General features: G+C 41.2%; 2 protein-coding genes across 4 annotated transcripts in view; one reads left to right on the plus strand and one right to left on the minus strand.

Annotated features, from left to right (window-relative positions):
* grid2ipb (glutamate receptor, ionotropic, delta 2 (Grid2) interacting protein, b) overlaps positions 1-8,632 on the plus strand; it is a 47,776-nt gene extending 39,144 nt beyond the window's left edge. For both annotated transcript variants that reach the window (XM_030078172.1, XM_030078174.1), the window contains 7 exons: positions 1,085-1,281; positions 2,039-2,194; positions 3,080-3,166; positions 3,269-3,398; positions 4,479-4,597; positions 5,076-5,240; positions 5,898-8,632. In XM_030078172.1, coding sequence (XP_029934032.1) covers positions 1,085-1,281; positions 2,039-2,194; positions 3,080-3,166; positions 3,269-3,398; positions 4,479-4,597; positions 5,076-5,240; positions 5,898-5,969 — 926 coding nt within the window. In that variant the 3' untranslated portion in view covers positions 5,970-8,632. The remainder of the gene's footprint in view (positions 1-1,084; positions 1,282-2,038; positions 2,195-3,079; positions 3,167-3,268; positions 3,399-4,478; positions 4,598-5,075; positions 5,241-5,897) is intronic.
* Positions 8,633-9,508: 876 nt separating this feature from the next.
* Positions 9,509-23,001, minus strand: part of arhgap17a (Rho GTPase activating protein 17a) — a 41,845-nt gene continuing 28,352 nt past the window's right edge. Inside the window, exons 14-21 of one of the 2 annotated variants that reach the window (XM_030077127.1) lie at positions 22,833-22,913; positions 22,510-22,623; positions 22,152-22,243; positions 20,682-20,829; positions 19,585-19,869; positions 18,561-18,727; positions 15,950-16,501; positions 9,509-12,052 (exon numbers count right to left, since the gene is read on the minus strand). In XM_030077127.1, the coding sequence (XP_029932987.1) occupies positions 11,916-12,052; positions 15,950-16,501; positions 18,561-18,727; positions 19,585-19,869; positions 20,682-20,829; positions 22,152-22,243; positions 22,510-22,623; positions 22,833-22,913 (1,576 nt within the window). In that variant the 3' untranslated portion in view covers positions 9,509-11,915. The remainder of the gene's footprint in view (positions 12,053-15,949; positions 16,502-18,560; positions 18,728-19,584; positions 19,870-20,681; positions 20,830-22,151; positions 22,244-22,509; positions 22,624-22,832; positions 22,914-23,001) is intronic. The other variant, XM_030077128.1, reaches the window with a different exon arrangement.

The following is a 23,001-nucleotide window of genomic DNA, read 5'->3' on the forward strand; positions in this document are numbered from 1 at the left end:
CTGTTTTTCAATAGGTCCTTCAAAACATGCTAAAAGTATTATTTTTAAATAAATAAATAAAAGGGAAATGTAAGTAATATATATCTTTCTGATGTAGTATAGAAAAACAGTACATATATATATACTGTGCAAAATAAAAAAAAAAAAAATAGTATATAACAAGTGATACATAAGTGAAAGTAGTATTTAAAAACGGGAATAAAGAAAAAGCCGCAGACTTGATTTGGCATGGTTTAAGTAGGTATTAGTAAATAGCTACATATGAATATATAAACAGTAAAGGCTTGTGTTATGTTTATAAGAATATTCATTGTCTTATGGTAGTTGCAGTGCTGGAAAGACTGTGTGTGTTTGATTGGGTTTTGTTCTGACAGAGGAATATAATATTCAAAAATTGGGCCACACTTGACAAAAGTAATTGAATAGAACTTTATTCCCATTGCAGACAAAACATTTTTGGCTTTTTGGCCTTCAGCGCTGTCTCTGACAGGATGACAGGGTCACCTGCCTCTGTAACAGGGAAGGGCCCAGGTTCATTCTGCTGTAATTACATCGCAGGGACTCCTCCAACACAAGGCTTTTTAAACTTTTTCATGGTTTGAACTGACTGTCATTTAGCCGCGGGCCCCCATTGAAGTGATTTTTCCCTATGAGACACTGATATGAAAAGATGTTTTGGTTTGGGTTGAGTATTAAATTGTTCAGATGCCATGCATGAACATTGACAAGTAGATTAAACATTATGTTAAAATGTAAAAAAAGAAGAAAAGTATACATTTTTCTTGTAGCAATTTCTAGTGAAATTAAATTAATGAAATTAAGCATCACCTAGAAGCCACTCAAGAACCCCTGGGGGTCCCTGGACCTCACTTTGAACACCATAATGTAAAGTAATTTATTCCTAACGTTCTATGTTTACACCACATGTTTACACCGCAGGAACACTGAAGTGCATTTCAGGAAATGACACATAATGACAGAAGGTCTCCTTTTGACGAAAGAACAGAACTGATGGTCATAGTGATTAATCCACTGTAGGTGCACCCTCCACCTCCACTTGACCTCCTCTCCTCTCCCCCCACAGCCATCCTGATCGCCCACCTGAAGCTCTCTCCGGGAGAGCTGCGTCAGGTCCTGATGAACATGACGACCGACCGGCTGGAGCCCGCCCACATCAAGCAGCTGCTGCTCTACGCTCCCGACGACGAAGAAGTCAAGCAGTACGAGCAGTTTGACCAGGACCCGGCCAAACTCAGCGAGCCCGACCAGTTCATTTTCCAGGTGAAACACAGTCTGTGATATAATATATTTTAGTTTTTCATGAGCAGCACACCTGGGTTAGACTATTTCTGTTCACATGCATATAAATTATTATACCATTTTTAAAAAAGCAGACCAAAGAAATCTCTTAGACAAAATAAGCTGTAATGGAGGAAGAAAAAATACCCTGGAAAAGGCGAAATAATTTTCCAGTAAGCAGGAATCAATCGTGTTTTTCAGAGTTTTAATCTGCACAGCGACTGCAACACAAACATGACAGAACAGTTCAAGTTAAAATACACAAAGGCAGGGTACAAATAAGCCTCATGGGAACTCAAATGCGCATCTGTGCAAATAAAGTTGGCAACTCAAATATTGATACTTGTATCGCTAATATATAACAAGAGGAAGTATTGCAATAGATAACGTTATGGATTTATTGTTCTATCCCCAGTAACATGTTTAAAGATTGTATACTTGAAGCTGCAACAACCAAAATCAAAGGTTGATTTATTTATTTTTAATATTAGATTGATTATTGATTTGTTGCTTTTAGTATTAGTACTGTTTCACTGCTTATATGGTACTGTCTTTATGTGCATAATTCTTTTTTTACTTTTTGTGCTGCTATGACCTAAATTCCCCACGGGAATCAATAAAGTCTCATGTTAGCAAACCAGAACAATGAAAAAGAATACAATTAAAAAACAAAACACAAGATTTTTTTTTTTTTTTTTTTTCCAAAGTAAGGTGAGATGATAAAAGTTCTTTCTGTCAGATGCTGATGGTGCCCGAGTACAAGATGCGTCTACGGAGCCTCCATTTCAAGACGACCCTGCAGGAGAAGACCGAGGAGATGAAGATTGCATACGACTACATCTACAAGGCCTCAGTGGAGCTGAGGAGCAGCAAGAAACTGGCAAAAATCCTGGAGGTAAAAACAATCTCACTTAGCAAGTCACGTCTCCCTTGATCCAGTGTGTGAATATTTTGGAACAGCTCAGTGCACCCTGCAGGCCACCGCCAACATTCAAGACACTGATGGCGGCTCGCCAAGCGTCATCCAAATATTTATTTTTGTGGTTTTCCTCCACTGTTCCATCTCACTTAACACAATAAATATATTAGCCTCTAGTAAGTTCTTTCTGACTGCAAGAAAAGAAACGACTGCAGCTTTGTTATGTTCTTTTTAAAGGAACAGGTCACCCAAAATAGAAAAACAAATGTTTTTCTACTTAACCCCCCAGTGGAATCTATCCATCCAGATCGTTTGATCTGGCTGTGTTTTCAGTTTACTGAAGCCTTCCCTGTCTTCCTTCAGCCCAATACAGCGGGTTTGGATGGGATTTTTATTTATTTACTTATTTTTATTTTTTTGGAGCTCAAGCCCTCAATTATTTACATGTGAAAAACTCAACAACAACAGCTCTTTCCAAAAACCTGACATAATCCACAGCCCTAACGCAAGAGTGCTGTTAAGAACTGTTGTCTGCCAAAGAACGCCTGTAAACTGTATCTGTCCACCACGAAGGAGTAAAATTAGTGGAAGATTGCAGCAGGCTGGAATTCTATCCAAATAGGTGTATTTTGGGTGAACTGTCCCTTTTTGTCAATCACTCTGACATTGTGCACTGATCATTATGATAAAAGAAACAATGAATAACATAATATTATATATATAACATATGATATACATAATATACAAATGCTTTTACTGCTGGCTGTTGGAGATGATAATTTTTTATTTGAGTGTCCCTGGTGCAGAGGTTGCAGGTTAGAGTTCGTTATGAGTCAAAATCTCTCCTTTTTTGGTCCATAGTTTGTGCTTGCAATGGGGAATTACCTGAACAACGGCCAGCCCAAGAGCCACAGGACCACTAGCTTTAAGATCAACTTCCTAACTGAGGTTTGGAGGCCTTTGCTTTAACTTTTTTTTTAATTAATTGTTTTTGCATCAGAGTCTGTGGATGATCATATCTCCCCCTCCCGCCCCCCTTCTGTCTCACAGCTAAGCACAACCAAAACTGTAGACGGGAAATCCACCTTCCTTCACATTCTGGCCAAATCTCTGTGCCAACATTTCCCTGAGCTGCTCAACTTTTCCAGAGAGCTAACAACAGTGCCTCTGGCAGCCAAAGGTATGATGATATTACAGCAGCAGGGCTCTTTTCCTCTGCTTTCCTTCCTGAAATGTTTTGAAGCAGAATGCATTTGTTCCATCCTGTCAAATGCCATCACTGCACATACAGTACACAGTGTTCTGGATGTTAATTGTCACAGCGGGAGCAGCAGAACATTACTCAGAGCAACCGATTTCATGCAAATTTATGTGCCTCTCTTTTCTTTATGTCTGTTCAATCTACTATTCATAAGGTTAGGTTTTATAATATCAGGATAATCGTTTACATTTTCTCATCTGACATTTTAAAACTCAAAAGGGACAGGCTTTGTGCTATGTGAAAGTACAAGTTGTAAAAAGTGTTGTCCGCTTCCAGCTGTGGGGAGCAGTCACTGCAACACTGTCTTACAGCCATATTATGAAAACTGGAAAGTACCTGTTTACTCAAGTACTGTTAAATACAATTTTGAGGTGCTGGCACTTAACCTAACTATTTCCATTTAATGAGACTTTATACTTTTACTGCACTACATTCCAGAGGGAAACATTGTGCTTTTTACTGCATTATGTTTATCTGATGGCTGTGGTTATTGTACTGGCTACTTTGCAGAATAAGCAAAACATGCAAGACAGACAGTTCAATTCAATGCAATTCAATGGTTTATTCAAGGTTTATTTGTATGGCGTCAAATCATAACAAAAGCTATCTTAAGGCGCTTTACCGAGACCCAACAGATTTTGGCTCATTCCATGAACCAAAATCTCCCCCATGAGCAATCACATGGCGACAGTGGTGAGGAAAAAACCCTTTAAACAGGGAGAAAGCCTCGAGCAGAACCTGGCTCTGGGTGAGCGGCCATCTGACTTGACCGCTTGGGATGGGTGAGAGAGAGATGCAAAATAAATAATCTCATAAAATAGAAAGCAGCAGTGATATATTTAAACTACCCAGTGGAGTGCTACTTATAGCACCTACATTAAAATACCTCTTGCAGGTTAATGCATTTTTTTAATGGTAGTATTACGTCTACTATGAGTACTTTTTCCATCACTGACTGTTCATAATCCCATGAATAAGTATTGCTGCTGTTTTGTGCAGTGAACCAGAGAACCATCACAGTAGAGCTGAGTGACCTTCACTCCACCATCAAGGATATCAGGACGGCCTGTGTGAAGAGCCCAGCCACCTCCGAGGACCACTTCGCCTCAGTCATGAGTGTATCCTTCCAGCCACAAATACTGTATAATATGCATACAGAGAGTATGACACTGAAATTAGGGTTCAGCAGATATGACATTATGTATTCCCTGTGGGTAAATTAGGTAATGGGCGTTTGGTGGTTGATACCAGTGTTTGCGGACGGATGTCAGTTTTCAGTGTCTTTAAATCTGACAGTTGTGTTGCCAAAAAATAACACATTTTCACTGTTTCCCTTTGAATGCTCCTCTCGTCAGGGTGGAGAGGCTTGTGAAACAGTGTCTAGATCATGATGGGACCCTAACACTCTCTGTTGAACCCTACAAGAATGATTAGAAGCCCCTTAAGCAGGACCCACCCCTGTGTAGTTGTGATCATGGAAGAACGCCCATGGGTTCATAGACTTTAAACATGGGTGGACATAGCCTTGCCAAGCCCTGTCCTTTTGCAGAACCATTTCTGCAGAGAGTGTTTGACCCTTAACCTTTGGCACCACAGAGCTTCCTGGAGAACAGCCACCCTGCGGTCCAGTCTCTGGAGTCCCTGCAGGCCAGAGCCATGGAGGAGTTCTCCAAGGTGGCCTCGTACTTTGGAGAGGACAGCAAGGCCACCAGCACAGAGGCCTTCTTCGGCATCTTTGCAGAGTTCATGTCCAAGTTTGAGGTGAATCGATATTCTGTTTGATCCCCTTCCCGGGCTTTCTTTTCCATACAGAGCAGAAAAATGTAGAACTACGTCCCCAATTATGGTGGAGAAAGGGGAGCTAATAAGACCCACCCACTGTCCTCTCGTGGGTGTCTTGAGTCATCCTTTTGAGTTTCAAACACAAAGCACAAGTTAATTATCCCAATTACTTCATATCTCGCTGACCACTCCATTTTTCTGCCATCTTTCTTCCCGTAATGAAACATGCTGCACAGCAGGCAGAAGTGGGCATGGAAACCTCAAATTTCTCTCCATCCGGCAAAACTGGAAGTCCAAGGAAAATAAGGGAGCTTCGTCAAGGCTAATTATGTTGATGAGAGCGGGCTTATGCAAGATTCTATTTGCTTCTTAAAACGAGTGACTCATAATATTTGAGAGATTCACAGCAGGTGTTTGACGCAGATTAAAGACTGCAAAATATTGAGGCTTCATTTATTTAGCTGATCTTTTACACACCAGCAGCCTGCAGCGATAAAGCAGTTGAGCCCTGAGGAATTTTGCAGCACTCGGTGGAATAACCAAGTGCACTCTTAATCTGAAAATGATATGTGTGTTAGTATCCAGTCAAAATGAGCATAAATCAAAGTGATTATGGTTCCTTTTTTTGTATTGCAGAGAGCCCTGAGCGAGACCCAGGCCACAGAAAACCCCAGAAGCCCCAGACTGTCTTCTCCTCTGGCCTGGTAGGAACGAGAAATATGGCCGACAGTCTGGCCAAACCGAGAGGCCGAACGGCTCCAGTTTCACTCTGTTCTCCTCAACCAAAGTGCCAAGATCACACACAGAGACACTCAAACCGACAGGAACAGAGATCACATCGTCTATAGCAAATAAACGACAACAACGGAAATGTACATATTTACGGATTTCGATCGATGTACTCGATGGCGACAGTTTGCGAGTGCCCCGTGCGCAGCAGTGCTGTTATTTCAGGTGCTGGTCAGAGCAGAAACATTCAGGTGTCCAAAGTCAACAGGAAATCACTGCACACTGAAACCACTCAGGCTAGTTTTTCCATTGCTTACATCTCTTTTCAATGCACATGACACAGCGGCTGGTGAAAGATACACTTGGGTGGGCATCCGTGTACACGTTTACCCCAGTATATCTTGTTGCTGAACATTATAAGTATTAAAAGGGGATCTAAAATGATGAAAATAACTGGTTTGATTATTTACAAATTAATTATGTTTATTATATGACTATATAAAGTATATATTTTCTATCAGATCATATTTGAAAATTGTAAAGATTAAGCGTAGATGTAGACTGAAGCCAGTTGATCGTACTGAATGTATCTGGAGTTAAGATATTTTTTAGTGTAGAGACTTTTTGGAGCCAGGTTTAGTTTGAATACCCCTCAGTGTGTTTAATAAGACAGTACATACAGTAGTGCACTCACACACTTATGATTATTTGACGATAGGTATTGGAGTTGCTTAAAAAAAAAAAAACATCTCGGTCTGTTTGCTGATCTAGAATCACAAATGAAGTCATTCTCACCTACGGTTTGATTTTAAAGAGGCGCTCTCCTAAGAATTGTAAGGAGCCGTTCACCCAAAAATTAAAGTTTTGTTATGGAGTCACCTTCATGCCAGTTGAATCCTCAAAATACCTGAACTTAATGCATAGTGCTTGTGGAGCTCCAAACTGGGGGGAAATGACACCAGAATGACTCCATACAGCTTGTGCAGCATGATCCAGGCCATACGAAGCTAAACCATCACATCCTGAATGGGAAGCACCTACGTTTACTAATCTTAATTTGGCACAAATCTTCATTATAGCCTTTGATTGCAAAAGAGTTCATGCAAATGTGCATCCAAGTGTCGCTAACTAAGCGCTAACTGCTTACTTGTAGCTAAGAGGTAGAAGCAATGAAAACTGACTTGAGGATTAGTTTAGTATTTATTAGAACATGGACATTTCTTCACCCTGCTTTGCACATTTGAGACAAATCTTGCAAGTTCTAGTTGAGCAGAGCGGCTTGGATGCACGTCAGCAGGTTTTGCTATTAAAAGGTTGTAATGAAGTTTTGGGCTAAACAGTGGTGTAAATATACTGATTTTTCACTCAGGATGTGGCTGTTTAGCTGTGCAGCTGTGTCTCAGATGATGTTGCACTAGACGAATGATGGATAATTCTGCTGTCTTTTTTGTCCTTTTTGGAACTCCAAAAAGTGCCACCCATTGATTTCAGTTGTTTTAGAGAAGGCTGTTATTGAAATTTGATTTCTGGATGATATGCTTCTCTAAAATGTGCCCTCTTTCGAGAAATAAATGATAAAAAATGCTTCACGGAGATTTACCTCATTTCAATTAGAGGAGCTGGTGTTGTCAGCCAATCACAGTCAAATATCTGCCTCTTGAAACTGAACCGTTAAAGGCAACACTGATCGTACATCAGCACAGCACCATATGAGATACTTTGTGGATCCATAAATCATCTCAGTGTCATGAAATGTGAGGGCGGATTCGTAAATATTTTTCAAGAATTAGAGTCTTTTTCTGTCGATTCAGAAATATGAAGATAAACGCCAGCTTTCATGTGGAGAAGCTGAGCTGTGTGCTTCTGGCAGCGACGGCGGCTAATGGTCCTGCACTTTGTAGAGTATTATTAGAGTTGTAAACACAAGCCTACTTTACATGAGTGGGTGGCTGCTGAATGAAAGAAAAAAATGTAAAATGAGAAAAGCGTGAAAAACAAAATGAACTTTTTTCCTACTGTAAATGGTTATTTCCTGCCTTTCCTGGTCGTCATGGTGACTTCACGAATCATCCACAGTGTACTGGTAGCTATATTGTATTTTTTGTCGATGGAATATTGTTTAGATTGGACATTTCATGGTTTGCTATGCACCGTTCATTGTTTTCGTTTTGTACTATATGCCCGTGTGTCCCACCAGTCGTATTACAATCCATCATTTCCTTATGGGAATGTGGAGAATGTCATCACGAAAGCACAATTATCTCTGCACAGCTTTAGTCAGGCTCACGGGGCCACTGTGACCCCGTAAAATGCAAGCCTCGCTGCTACTGGTGTTAGTACCGTGTTTCTCGTCCAAAACATTTGCATGTTGGTGCATTTAATGTAAGATGATGTGCATCTGGTACTGTTTACCCTCCCCGGATAGTTAGGGTTAGAGAAAAAAAACTCCTAGTCTAGTTAAGGTTATTTATCCATCGCCTACGATTTCCCTTTTATAACTGTTTTATATGTTTTCATGGAGAAGCTGTTTATGTTGTGTGGTTATGTTTTACCTTTATATGTTTGGTCAAATGCTTTCAAATGAAGGATATGTTTTTTGATCTATAAAAATATTATGCTTGAAAATAAAACTGCCTGACATCCTCGTGCCTCCTTATGAAAAATCACTATAACATTCCTGATTTTATACGGTACATCTGTGATGCTCATCAGGGGTATAGTGCTCATTACTATATTTTATCTCCAGGAGTATCACCATAAAATTTCCTCTAAAATAGTGGGACCTTTGCCCTCAGATCAAAACAAGGTGTCAGTCGTTTTTATCTGACAAGATTTTTTTTTTCGTTTCGTTTTTTAAAGAGATTTTTCGTTCAGCAATATTTGATTTAAAATGACATTTTTTTGTAGTAATCGCTGCAGCTCTGTAATCTCACCAGGCACCTACGTTTCTGTAGGAGGACAGATTACAGAGAGCTCTTGCTACACACCTGTGACGACAGTCTTTGTATAAAATGTTTTATGTGCTGATTGGTTCATGTGGGCAGGAGAAATACAAAATGAAAGTGGTAAATCACAATGGGAGCTCAAAATGAAGCCTCTCAACCAACATGACACATCTCATTCTCTCTGAAGGACTTTATGAAATCAGATGCTGGAGTGACACCTGGTTTGATAACAAGATTACGTGACATGATTATGACCTTAGCAATGTGCAAAACAATTTTAAAAATCTCTTTAAAACACTCAATATATTGCAGAAAATGACTCAAACCCATGTTCATTTATACCAGCCATTCACAGAGAATGGTAGATGGATGAATAAGCTTTTATAGGGATTTTGCCCTGTCAAGTGGATGAAAACATTGAGAATTTATATATATTTTAGTATGATAATGGGAAAATTCGTGTTGTAAATGTGATACAATATTGGCGACTGGCTTAAAAAAAAAAAAAAAAAAATGCTCAGTGTTTTGATGTAATGTTAGAGCCCTTGCACAAAAGTAGAAGCAATGACTCAGTCAATATTTCATATACTTTATTTTCTTTGGAAAGGGGGTATAACCAAGCATTCATATTACATGTTTTTTTTTTGTTTGTTTGTTTTTTGTTTTTTTAATTTCACGTTTAAGCTCACCAGACAGCATACATACAAAACTATGGAGCTTAAAAATGCAGCATTATCATTTCTAGTTTAATGGCATTTGTTTGTCTCGGAGAGCCTTGACAAACCCAGGTCTCTTGATGCACAGGGATAAGGCAGCGAGGTACAGGAGCAAAGAGAGAAACGGGGGATTTTTAATGCATGATTGTCTCTGAAAAACACTATGAACATGTTTTCAGGGCAACTGCAGCATCCAAGACGACTTTCCCCACTGGTACCATGTTGGGTCAGTTCTCTGCGAACCAAACTCTCAATTTTATTCAAGGCCAAAAGCAAAGCTTTACACAGAAAATACAACAAAAGTTTCTTTTTTTTTTCAACCTGGCAAAATCTAACACCACATCACTACTGAGCTTTTACAGCGCCGTGTAAACCCAGCTCAGTGGGAAAGATTAAAGAAAAAAAAATCCTCTCCTGCAAGGAAACCTGTCCACTACAAAATCACTCGAGGTTGGGCTGCGTTCAGGTGCAACATCACCTGCTTGTGTGACTCAGTGTTGAGGATGAAGAGGTTGTAAGCGCTTTGAAATCGGCCTTTTTCCTACATTCACTTACACAGAACGTGTCACATGTACTGTAATGCCCCAGCAACACCAGAGTAAACAATAAGATAGATGGACAAAAATAGAAAAGGCAAAATACTGATGGCCTTCAGGCTGGGAGATACAGCCCTGCTACTTCTGCTTGTGAAACTCAAAGCCATCTTATCCAAATCCATATCCCCAGAACCAAATGAGAGCTCCACCACAGAGGGTCAATCTGCCTCTTTACATCCCTGAAATATTTCTGTTGCCAAGACGTTATCTTCTTGGAAATACTGTAGCTTCAGGAGTGAAGTGTGTCCTCCATACAGTAAATATACACTGCTGGAGCTCTTCATGTGGTTCTGGAGGGAACCGGTAAGGCATGAATTACATGTAGAAGACTGCATAATTACATCAAGCCACAGGGAATGTGTGTGTGTTCTTTTTTTTTCTTTTTCGTAAATAAATACAAGAGTGAGCAAAGGATGGGTTTCCATACAAAAAAAAAAAGGCTAAAAAGGTACATCAAGTGTTTGAGACGACTGGAAACCTGCAGTCACCAGCTACACTTTGAGCAACAGTTTTGGTTTCTACTCAACTTCAACCGCTACCATTTTCCCCTCCCCTGTGCTGTAAAGAATACCTCTTCTTTATTTCTTGTTCTAAGGCCATTTTCAACATCAAGAAAATACAAAACACCTCACACCAAATACCAAACAAGTCTCATCAGTCCCCAGTTTAGCAACTCCCCCCGAACACAGTCCATTCAGGTGGAACTTCCCAGGTGAAGAATGTGTGAAACGCTCTGAGCTCTTTACTGCTGTGCATCATGAACACAGTTTTTTCGTGGCTTTGTGCCGGTGCTACACGAGGCTCGGGTCCTCGGTTTGTGTTTTTAATTGACTGTTTGGAGCGTGATCTGCATGGAGAGCTTATGTTACAGTATAGCGGCTCTGCAGCTGCATCCCAAATCCAGCAGCCACATCTGGCGCCATCATGGAGGTCCAGTGGAGAACTGACTGTGCATACATAACGGCTAAATATTTAACACTTGACTTAATGCAGTAATGTTTTAAGTTAAAGTGAGCGGGCTGATATGGCAGTGGCTTTTTTTTAAATTTGGGTTGCTGTGATACAGGAAGGTCTTTAATCCAAATGTCTACTCCAATGCATTGTAATTAAAGAGGAGTCAGCTGAGCCAACCTGTTGGTATTTAACTTTGTTAGCCAGCAGGCTAATTTAGCAAAGCAACATGTGCCTACTGCTAACTTTACTAGATACATCAGTTGTGTGCAAATTTGAAGTGTTTACAACAAGACGGTGATTAGTATCTAACTTTGTATGTAGTCAATCAACTGACCAGATGCTATGGTTTGTTAGCTAGGAAGTGGACATTATCTAAACTAAATGTATCAGATGTGTCAGTAGTGAAATGATCAGCTTCCACACAGCACAGAAAGTAACCGTGACTATTTGATTTTGTTGAGGTGAACAATCTGTGAGTTCAGAAATCAGTTGTCTCAGCCACTGTTTCCCAAGAGCTGAGGGCCTCCAATATGGCCGCCAGAGGGTGCATCATGTCACGTGAAACCCTCAAGTACAAGTGGAGAACATACCAGCAGAGATTTATCTGTGTGAGAAGGGCTGCAGAGGTGGGCTGGGATGACAGAGGAGGAGAATGGATGAGAGGAGGAGGAGGAGGAGGTGTGGGGGTGGTCTGGGGTGGTCCTCCTCTCCTCCTTATAGCACAGTGCTCTCAGAGTCCAGGTCAGAGTCTTTGGGAGGAGGCAGGGAGGAGGCGGCCGGGGCCGGCTGCTGGTCTACAGCGAGCTCAGGTACCAGGGCTCGGCTCAACCCTTTGAAGGACATCGCCGGGTCTGGAGAGGAAACACGAGACGCAGGAGAGAACAGTCACATCACGCAGACTGCAAAGAGCAAATAATGAGGATAAACATTTGTTGAAAGCTGCACCAGGGAAGACGTCTGCATAAAAATACACCTGAATGGCCTAAATCCTGAAATGGGACAGCAACAAAATAGCACCTCCTCCATTCAGAAGATGTACACTGGCCCTAATTGCCCAAATGATTTGGGTGTGGTCACTTTTCCACCCACAGGAGGTGACAATTTAAGGCAAAATGCAAACTGTCTTCATCTTCATCTTCATCTTTGCCTTATTTGTCTATTTGGTATCTTTTGGGACTAAACTTCACAGACCAGCCTGTGTGAAGTTCACTGACATCTCATTACAGGATTTCTGTTACCTTTCCCTGGCATTTGGAGCCACCAACACGCCTGGTGCAGCTTTAACAAAACAGAACAGTCTTCCACAAAAAACATGTTTATAAATAAGCTTTAAATGACCTAAAATATTATTCAAGCTACACACAAAATACATACAGTTGAAACCAGAAGTTTACATACACTGCATAAAAAGACACATAACCTTTTTTTTCTCACTGTCTGACCTTAAATCAGACTAAACTTTTCCTGTTTTAGGTCAGTTAGGATTACCAAAATTATTTCTATTTGCTAAATGACAGAATAATGGGAGACAGAATTTTTTAGAGATTTTTTTTATTACTTTCTTCAAAGTCACAAGTTTACATACATTTACTTAGTATTTGGTAGCATTGCCTTTAAACTGTATGACTTGGGTCAAACGTCTTGGGTATCCTTCCACAAGCTTCTCACAATAGTTTGCTGGAATTTTGGCCCATTCCTCCTGACAGAACTGGTGTAACTGAGTCAGGTTTGTAGGCCGCCTTGCTCGCACACGCCTTTTCAGCTCTGCCCACAAATTTTCTATGGGATTGAGATCAGGGCTTTGTGATGGCCACTCCAAAACATTGACTTTGTTGTCCTTAAGCCACTTTGTAACCAATTTGGCAGTATGCTTAGGGTCATTGTCCATTTGGAAGACCCATTTGTGCCCAAGCTTTAACTTCCTGGCTGATGTCTTGAGATGTTGCTTCAATATTTCCACATAATGTTCTTTCCTCATGATGCCATCTATTTTGTGAAGTGCACCAGTCCCTCCTGCAGCAAAACACCCCCACAACATGATGCTGCCACCCCCCTACTTCACAGTTGGGATGGTGTTCTCAGACTTGCAAGCTTCCCCCTTTTTCCTCCAAATGTAACAATGGTCATTATGGCCAAACAGTTCAATTTTAGTTTCATCAGACCAGAGGATATGTCTCCAAAAATTAAGGTCTTTGTCCCTGTGTGCATGTGCAAACTGTAATCTGGCTTTTTTATGTTGCTTTTGGAGTAATGGCTTTTTCCTCGCCGAGTGGCCTTTCAGCCCATGTCGGTACAGGACTCGTTTCACTGTGGATAATGACACTTTCTTACCAGCTTCAGCCAGCATCTTCACAAGATCTTTCGCTTTTGTTCTGGGGTTGATACGCACATTTCACACCAAAACACTTTCATCTCTGGGACACAGAACCCGTCTCCTTTCTGAGCGGTATGATGGCTGGACATTCCCATGTTGTTTATACTTGCGTATAATTGTTTGAACAGATGAACGTGGCACCTTCAGGCATCTGGAAATTGTACCCAAGGATGAACCAGACTTGTGGAGGTCCACAATTCTCTTCCTGATATCTTGGCTGATTTCTTTTGATTTTCCCATGATGGCATACAAGGAAGCAGTGTGTTTGAGGTGTGCCTTAAAATACATCCACAGGTGTGCCTCCAATTAACTCACATGTTGTCAGTTACCCTATCAAAAGCTTCCAAAACCATGACATCATCATCTGGGCTTTTCCAAATTGTTTAAGGGCATAGTAATCTAAGTGTATGTAAACTTGTGACTTTGAAGAAAGTAATAAAAAATTCTCTAAAAAATTCTGTCTCTCATTATTCTGTCATTTAGCAAATAGAAATAATTTTGGTAATCCTAACTGACCTAAAACAGGAAAAGTTTAGTCTGATTTAAGGTCAGACAGTGAGAAAAAAAAGGTTATGTGTCTTTTTATGCAGTGTATGTAAACTTCTGGTTTCAACTGTATATACTCAGACTGGACAATACTCTGTTTTGTAATCGAGACAAGATGCTTTAACTTGGACACCTGTTTGGTGTTAGCAAGCTATGGCAAACATGTTTCCCATGAAAACAAGCATTAACATGAAACATAAAAGAAATATCCTAAAGAGACCCACAGACTATGCCAGCATCTTTACATGAACAACAGTCAAAAACACAAACTTGAACAATTTCATCCTGAAGGATGAAAACATTTAAAACTGCCTTCAATTATGCCAGCCAGTGCAGCAGTGTAATATTTTCCATGGCTCAAATAGCAGGGGGGGGGGGGGGGGGGGGGGGGGGTTCAGCAGTGAAACAGCATTTGCTTCATAGTGAAGTGTGTGTAACAGCAGGTGGGGGTGTTTGGCCACAGACTGCAATCAAACTGCAAGTTAGGTGCAAGAAGCAATGGTGGTAAAGATGGGATACAATCAATTTAATCCAGAGAAGGTGATTTAATATGAAGGTGGGGTTGCAAAATCATTTATAATTTAACAAACTGGCTCTATCATGGGATCAAAAAGAAATGTATTACTCTGTCAATACTCAGAAAGTGCTGTTTCAATCAGGAAAGTTCAGGAAATATGACACTCTATATCCCCCAATTTATGTTTCAAATCTTAGCTTGACAGAGTAATCACTCATTGAACTGCATCCATATGTTTCTGCGTACATCAAAATCTGAATGTATATTTTCATAGAAAAAAATAAATGAAAGTAACCATGTTGCTTAGGAGACTAAACATTACAACCCCACTTCAGATTAAACTAAAAACAACTAAACAGAGTGATAATTGATTCAAGGCGAGGCAGAGAATGAATCATGTGATCTGGTTGCTTTGGGCATGCAGGCTGTGGTATTCACTCTGAACATACATCATGTTCAGCTGCTGCATTAGGACATAACAGACACAAGACCTCTGAAGTAATAACATCAATGTGAGAGGTAAACATGCATGATCCTGGGCCACCAAGGTTGAAACTCAAAATATTAACTGCACGGGCAAGAAGACACGCAACATATGATGCTTCACATTTTAGAATCCTCACTAAAATATTTTCATGGATCCTAAATGAGTAAATCTTTCCATGGATACTTCAGGGTTTGAAAATGTCTAGTTCTAGAGATGTGTTCAGTCTGGGGCAGCAGTCACCAACTGGGTGAGGCAACCCAGATCCGGCTCTGCTCAAGGTTTCTTCCATGTTAAAAGGGTTTTTTTCCTCACAGTTGTCACTAAATGCTTGATCATGGGGGGATTTTGCTTCATGGAATTGACCAAAATTGTTGGGTCTCTGCAAAGCTGCCTGAGATAACTTCTGTTATGATTTTGCGCAATACAAAATCATGAAATTGAACTGAACTGAATTGAAATTTAAAATTTATATTTTCCATTTATAAGAACCACAGTCAGTTGCAAACCCTGAATGTGTTAACTGATGAGAACTGGGACTGGAGGTGAATGACTTGTGACAAATGATAGCCAACGGTGCCCTGATGGCAGACGGCAGGCAACAGAAAATGGCTACGGTGATAAATGAGATTTCAAAAGGCAAAACAAAAAAGTGCAGCAACTGTAAATGCAAGCTTCAACAACAAACCTCTCACAAGTGCCTCTTTAACCTGTGAAGGTATTGCAATGCAAGACTATTAGAGAGAAAATACTGAACAATTACTTCAGCAGTGAAGTAAATATAAAACTATAGGTAAAGTAATCATAATATGAGGAATGAGGCTCACCCATGATCTTGTAAGCAGTGGCACAGATCCCATTGGTGTCGCTGGCCGGGGCAGGTGGCTGAGGCGGTGGGGGGATATTGGGCCTGTTCCTGGGTTTGGGGACGGGCCGCGGTCGGGGAAGGGAACCAGAATTGAAGGGAGATGGGGACGGAGGAGGGGCAGCACCAGCGCCGTCCTGGGTGGTAGCAGAGGGTGGAGGGGTGTCTGGTGGGGTGGGAGTGCCTGGAGGTGAGGGGTCCGAGCCCTGCTGCTCCCCGGTGGGTTGGTTGAGTGATTTGGGCTGGGTTGGAGGGCTGACCTGGGTGGGAGGCTGCGGGGGCGGGTGGTTGGGTGCCTGGATTGGGGGCTGGTTACTGGAGTGGCGTCTAGGTGTGGCACATGGCTGCAAGCTGGGAGAGTTGGGGGAAGTGGGCGAGTGGCTGGAAAGGGGTCTGGGAGTCGGGCTGAGGGACTGGGACGAGCCTGAGGAGGGGTGGGGGTTTGTTGAGTTACTGGGCTGGCTGGGAGGAGGGTTTGTCGGTTTGGGAGGGGCAGGAGCCGGCTTCTTGGTACCTGAAAAGTGGATAATGAATCTCTGTCAATACTTCTTGTTGTTAAAATAACAAAAAATAGTTCTCCATGAGTTTCCATTAAAAATATGGATGGCTTCCATGAATCTAAGATTTTTTTGTTCCTGGATCATTAACATTGTTTCCTACTATTTCCTACTATTAACACTGCTTTCCATCCACTACAGTAGAGTGCAATACCCTCATCTAATGCAATGAATCAAGTCTGAATACCTCTTCAAATCAGTCAGAAAACCCTCTGTTGGATTCCTGTAAAGTGACTCATTTGTAAAATTCCCTCACTTCTACAGAGAATTTAGCAAAGTCATGTTCTGGAATACACCTCTTCAAGTTCAATGATATTTAAGAAATTGCATGACCAGTGGGAATTGCTTAACTACAGCTACTACTGCTATCACTACATCTAATAATTGTACTAAACTATATTCATCATCAAGTATTTATCTAGAAACAACAAAACAACTGTACTAACATTCATGAGGAAACAATGTAGGACTGGTACCAAAGTGAGAGCAACAAAATGTTTAGAAACATCAATAATAGGCGAGTATGTAAGACATTGTAGGGCTTTAAAAAAGACTGAAGATGATAAAGTCTTGTCTAACTTGATATATAGTGGCAAGCTGCTCCACAGTTTAACTGCACTAACTCTAAAAGCCCAGTCTCGCTTTGGCCTCAGTCTGACCTTGGCAACTGAGAGAAGAGCCACTCTTACCGCACTGAGGACATACTGTTGAGTTTATGGACGTTTCAGCTGGCAAATGTAAGGTAGGGGTAAACCACATGCATTTGTGAATGATCAATAAAACCTTAAAATCAATTCTACATTTCACATGCTGGGAAGTTTAAGTCTGAGTAATGTAGTCTCTTTTTATTTCCTGTTAAGAACTTGGCAGCTGTGTTTTGAACCAACTGCAAACGAGAGAGCTTTAAGGCTGAGACAACAGAAAAGTACACTGCAGCACTCCAGCTGAGAGGAAACAAAAGCAGAAAAAATGACACTCTCTACATCCTGAATAACTAAAATGTAGCAGTTTTGGATCTATTTCCTGACTGGGAAAAAAAAAAACAAAACAAAACAATAATGTTGGAGCACTAATGCTCCACCTGGCTCATTTAAGTCTGTAAGGTGCTAGAAGATCAGAAAATTAAAATAGAAATAAGGATATCCACACTCTTAGTCAGTGCAAATTTCACTTTACTAAGCTTTCGGTCTATGAGACCTTCATCAGAGTATACATTATTATACATTATTTGTGCCTCAAAACATGACTCATCATTATTCTCATACGTTACTTCTATTTATATATTTCATAAAAGTGATAGCTAACACAGCACATTCGCATTCCCTGGAAAAATGTATATACGTTATTGGCCTCAATAAATCTGAGAATTTCAGGGCCATACTACCATATATTTGCATGTCTGGAAACATTTCTGTAGGTATCATCTTTGTATATTTATTCATCTGAGAAAGTGAATAGGAGGTAATGTACACTTGAAACTCCATTACCTCTTTTAAAGATGTCAGTGAATATATGATATATTATTTCTGCATTTACTGTATTGTTTAACTATGTTTAGTTGCAATAATTAATTGTATTATCTTCTCAATTAATTTTATTCTCTTATTCTCTGTTGCTGCAATGACCCACTTTCCCAAAGGGGATCATTTCAGTTTAATCTAATCTGCTATTTTTCATTCAGTTAGAGTATTAGAGTATCAGTGTTTCCCAATTTAAGTCCTCAAATGCCCCTTGTGCTGCAAGTTTTTGTTCCAATTTTTATTCTTGCACGCCTGATCCAAATAAAAGCTACAGATTTTCATGCTAATGTAAATCAGGATAAAGCTCTTAACTGGATCAGGTGTGCAAGAGTAAAGATGGAACAAAAACTTGCAGAACAGGGAATACTTGAGGCCTGATTTATTGAACACTGATCATATCCAATGAAGAATAGCACAAAATCCAGTAGTATTTCTGCTTTTCAACTAGGAGGGGGTTGTATCTATTTGTACCAGGATTACGTGCAGACTCTCTCACCTCTGCGCATCATATGAGGACTGGGTCCCATGGATCCAGTAGCTGCTGTCCCTGTTCCCAGCTGCCCTCCAGCTTGCCCTCCGCCTCCAGACCCATTCCTCTGGAGCACAGGGGTTGGGTTTGATGCTTGGGTGGTGGCAGCAGCAGCATCACGCACCTTTGGATTGCTGGGTAGAAAAGAAACGTCTGTTAAAACTTTTTAACATAAAACTTTACGAGCTTTTCAAAGTGCTGGGTAATGATTAGACACAAGCATCCACGAAATAAAGGGCTTTTATTGCAGTGTAGAGCCATTAAAGCAGATGCAGTGCATTCTCAAATGGGAAATTTGATCTCCAATGTCAAGTGCTGTAACGAGAAACTTCAGAAATATAAAGAATAATCATATTTGCGTGTCTCTCCTCAATTCACCTTGCTGATTCAGTGTGTAGGATCAATACAAAGCTGGACTGAATAGTTATCTGTCTGGAGTGCCTCAGTTATGAATGCTGTCCTTTGACTCACTGACTCAAAGACACCCTTCAGTCATTACATAAGGGAGGCACCAACGTCCAGGCCTTTCAAAGCAGTTGAGTCCAGTTGGTCTGAACTTCCTGCTGAGTCCGGCGTTTTCAGGAGGCATGGGAAGCAGAAGCCCTGGGAGTGAATGACAGCAGCCATTGTTGTGCTGTGTCAGTGGGCTGAGCTGAGACGAGTCTGCATAGCTATAACTGGCAGAGTGGTATGAAAACTTGTGGTTTTGCTAGAGAACCACAAGCTGAACAAAAGTGGCCGAGCGAAGAGGTGGCGTATGCAAGATACCAGTGAAATTGTGCATTCATAATCAGCTATGCTTCAAGCAGGCAATCATATTGATCATATCCGTTCTCAGATTGGGCGCAGACCTCCCCCCACAATACTATTATAGACAGTATATGAATTCATGTCTTCCATCAAATGCAGCATCATTCCTGTCTGTCTGTCGAGCATGCTGTTTTCCCCCACTGGCGGCAGACTGGCATGCAAGCAGGAAAGCAGCCCTTACCTGATCTCCTCTGTGTGCTGGGCTAGAAGCTGCTGAGCGGCTGCGAGAGCAGCCATGCTCTGCGCCAAGCTTTGCTGGGCAGGGTCAGGCCCTGAACCCCCTGGTGGGGCTTGGGGCTGGGACTGGGGCTCGGATGTGGTTTGGGGGACCTGCCCAGCCCCGTGCCCCGACCCTGGAGCCTCCACAGGGGGTAAAGGAGGCTGGAAGGCAGGCGAAGTGTGCTGCTTTCTACCTAAGGTGTTACTGCCTCTACGAAGGGTGTGGTCCGAGTGCTTGTTAGGGGTGCTACAGAGGGATGGGACGGAGACAGTGAAGGAGAAAGAAAAACACCACAGCTGTGATCAGAAACCAAAAGATTAACCCAGGATAGAGATAGTGTTTCCTCTGTAATTTGTATGCAGCCATGGTGCTCCTAAAGATAATTCTAGTTTTATCCTATATCTGTCACTGTTTGGGTTTAACTTATGTTTAAAGTTGAGGTTCTAGTGTTAAAGCTGTTTTAATCACAATATAATCATTACTTCTAAACCATATGAACTACATTTACTTCAGTTTTAGGTAACAGTAAAACTAAATTACAATGTATACTTTCATTTTAGATTGTCTCTTGCAGTGGTGGTAATTTTCTGGCTGTAGTGGTGCACCACTGCTAAATGAATACAGAGGAAACACTGATAGAGGATCACCACAACCCCTAGCACAGAGAGAGAGTTGCACCAAAATAGTGTTAACAGATAGAACCGGGTCTTTTTTACTCAATACTTACTAAAATTTACTACAAGCAAGGGAAAGGGACCACAAAAGAAAAAAACAGCGCACGTACAGTACCCACTTAGGATTTGATAATAGATTAACTACATAATTGACAAGCAAATGCACTGTTGATTTGGTTGGATTAGGCAAAATTATTTCCAAAGCAATAACTGGAAGATGTAATTCTATATTTCTACCACCGATATAAATAATCTCTGTATAACATGCCATTATAAGGCTTATTCTTGAAAGTAGTGGAAACAGTGGAGGTGAAAGTAGAAAAAACAACAATGGGGCAAAGGAGTGTAGGAAATGACAGCACTGAGTGACAGCAGGTTGATTACCTGTCTTTGCGTGACGCATCATTCTCTGGTCCCACCATACTGCCAGGCCTCTTTCTCTCAATGGTCCCACAGTCATAGTCTAGATGATTGTTGTGGTTGGAGGGAGGTGTGGGCATCGCAAACATGCCAGAGACATTGAAGTCCACCTCTGTTGACAGACAAGCGAGAAAGCAACATTTACCAATCCCTTGACCTTACAGCAAAGGAGTGGCCAGGTATGTCATTACGGTTATCAAGTGGGCACCTCCTTTTGTTGAACTGCACTATAAGACCTAAATTACAGTATTTTAGCAAAGGCTGTCATCCAGAGCAACACAGAATGAGTGAGTCTTGCTCAAGGACACTTGGACAGGATGCCTGGCTGTTGATGGAGACCCCTAGTTTCTTCCTGAGATTGGACATTGGAGATTGGTGTTACTGACCACTGGGCCTTGCGGTCAACAGTGGTGTGGTTCATTAGGAAGTTCGTAAAGGCGACAGATGTTGACATTTGATTAGGGCTGCAACAAACAAGTATTTTTATTGTCAATTAATTTGTCAACCCAAAAAATGTTAAAACCAGTAACTAACCACAATGGGTTCAAACAGCTGACCGTTTGTGTGGTAAATGATGTGATGTTGTGTCAAGTTTGTGATTGTTTCGTCTCTGGCTGAAGAGCTGCAGTTCTTTTGTGAAGAAGAAAAAGTTCAAGCAGTGTGTGGGATTATCTCTGTTCTACACTGGGTCTATTTTTAAGTGTGCACAAGTTGTTCATTTGCAGTTTGTGATGATATCCAACAGAGAAAAGGAAGTTAATTCTTAGCATTTATGAGGCTATAACCAGCAAATGTTTGGTATTTGTACTTGATAAATAACTGAAACAATTAATCGATCACCAGAATTATTAGTGATTAATTTTGTGTGAATCGACTAATTGATTAATCAACTAATTCTTTCAGCTGTACATTTGACAGCCAAGAGTAACTCATGATAGAAGAGCCTACAATGAACTGGGGTTAATAATGTCGAAGCAGTCTAGGAAACATCTTGTGCAGGTCGCTCGTCCATCACAGATCAACACAGACAGAAAGAATACCACACAGAACAGGCCGGGAACCAAACTCAGATCCTTACTGCTGTTCATGTGACCTTTCTTTACAAGCAGTGAGAAGCCAGACAAATCAAACACAAAAAAGCCACAAAGTATACTTTGGCACTATGGTTCGGACCAAACAAAACAAACTGTAGGTGTGATTGCTCCCCAAGATAAACACAGTACAGTACAGACACTTTGGCAGAAGTATTGTAACACTGCGTTTTTCTATGATGGACCTTCCGTGCCAGCTGAATCTATAGAAAAATCTGACGTGTATTGTGCAAGCTTTCTTTCTTTTGTCTGTGTGTGACTGACAAGTTACTGAGAGCCATCAAGCCTTGCAGTTGACCTCCAAATTACAAAGTCACAGTCTGAGCCAGGTAGTGGAACCTACCCTCAGGAAAGAACCAGTCTGCATGTTGGATGATAGGCTCTATGATGGTCACCACGTGCACAGAGGTAGCTGCAGCCATCTCAGCAAGACTCCTGGGCGTACACACACACACACACACACGGGTGAAAATAAGATGGTTTCCAGCATAATGACGGCAAAAAATAAACTAAAATAACAGACTATCATCTTAAGAACTCCAATCCACTGCTTTTTTGTCTTTGTTTAGACTGGGATTACAGCTCTCAAAGATGATTACTTTTTCTTTGCTCTGTGCAGTAGTAGCTAGCGAGTGAATTGTGTCCCTCTCCTCCCTAATCACTGCGTCCTCTCTCTTTGCTTCCCCCCGATCCCCTCTCACCCCTCCGTCTTGGCCCACAGCAAGTTAGGTCCCAGGACGATGGCAATGTTGCTGGGAGTCATTTTGTTGACCTCGCTTTCCTGAGCCAGCTTGGCTAGAAACTTCACCAGATACCTGTATGACAGCACACACACAGTGAGTACAGGTCTGGATCCACCTTCATACAACAGACAAAATAGAATCATTGCTTTCGACACTATTTTCAATGGGCTATATGCCATCATGCACAATAAAGTGAAGAATGAAGATTTTTCCGCAATTTAAATGCAAGCTACTCTGTTTTTTTTTCTGTTTTGTGGAAGAACAGGTCAGAAGTGGCTAACCTCAGGTTGTTTTTGTTGTTCTTTGGTAGCTGATCACATACAACCCAGAGGGCCTGAAGTCTCTTGTCAGGATCTGACACACTGGAATGAGAAAGAAAAGACGGTTTGAAAGCAGAGCACAGTACCAGTCCAATTTCCAGATGACTAAATAGACTAAAAATATCTCCTT

The sequence above is a fragment of the Myripristis murdjan genome, chromosome 19 (genome assembly GCF_902150065.1).
Source record: "Myripristis murdjan chromosome 19, fMyrMur1.1, whole genome shotgun sequence".
In the NCBI taxonomy this organism is placed as follows: Eukaryota; Metazoa; Chordata; class Actinopteri; order Holocentriformes; family Holocentridae; genus Myripristis; species Myripristis murdjan.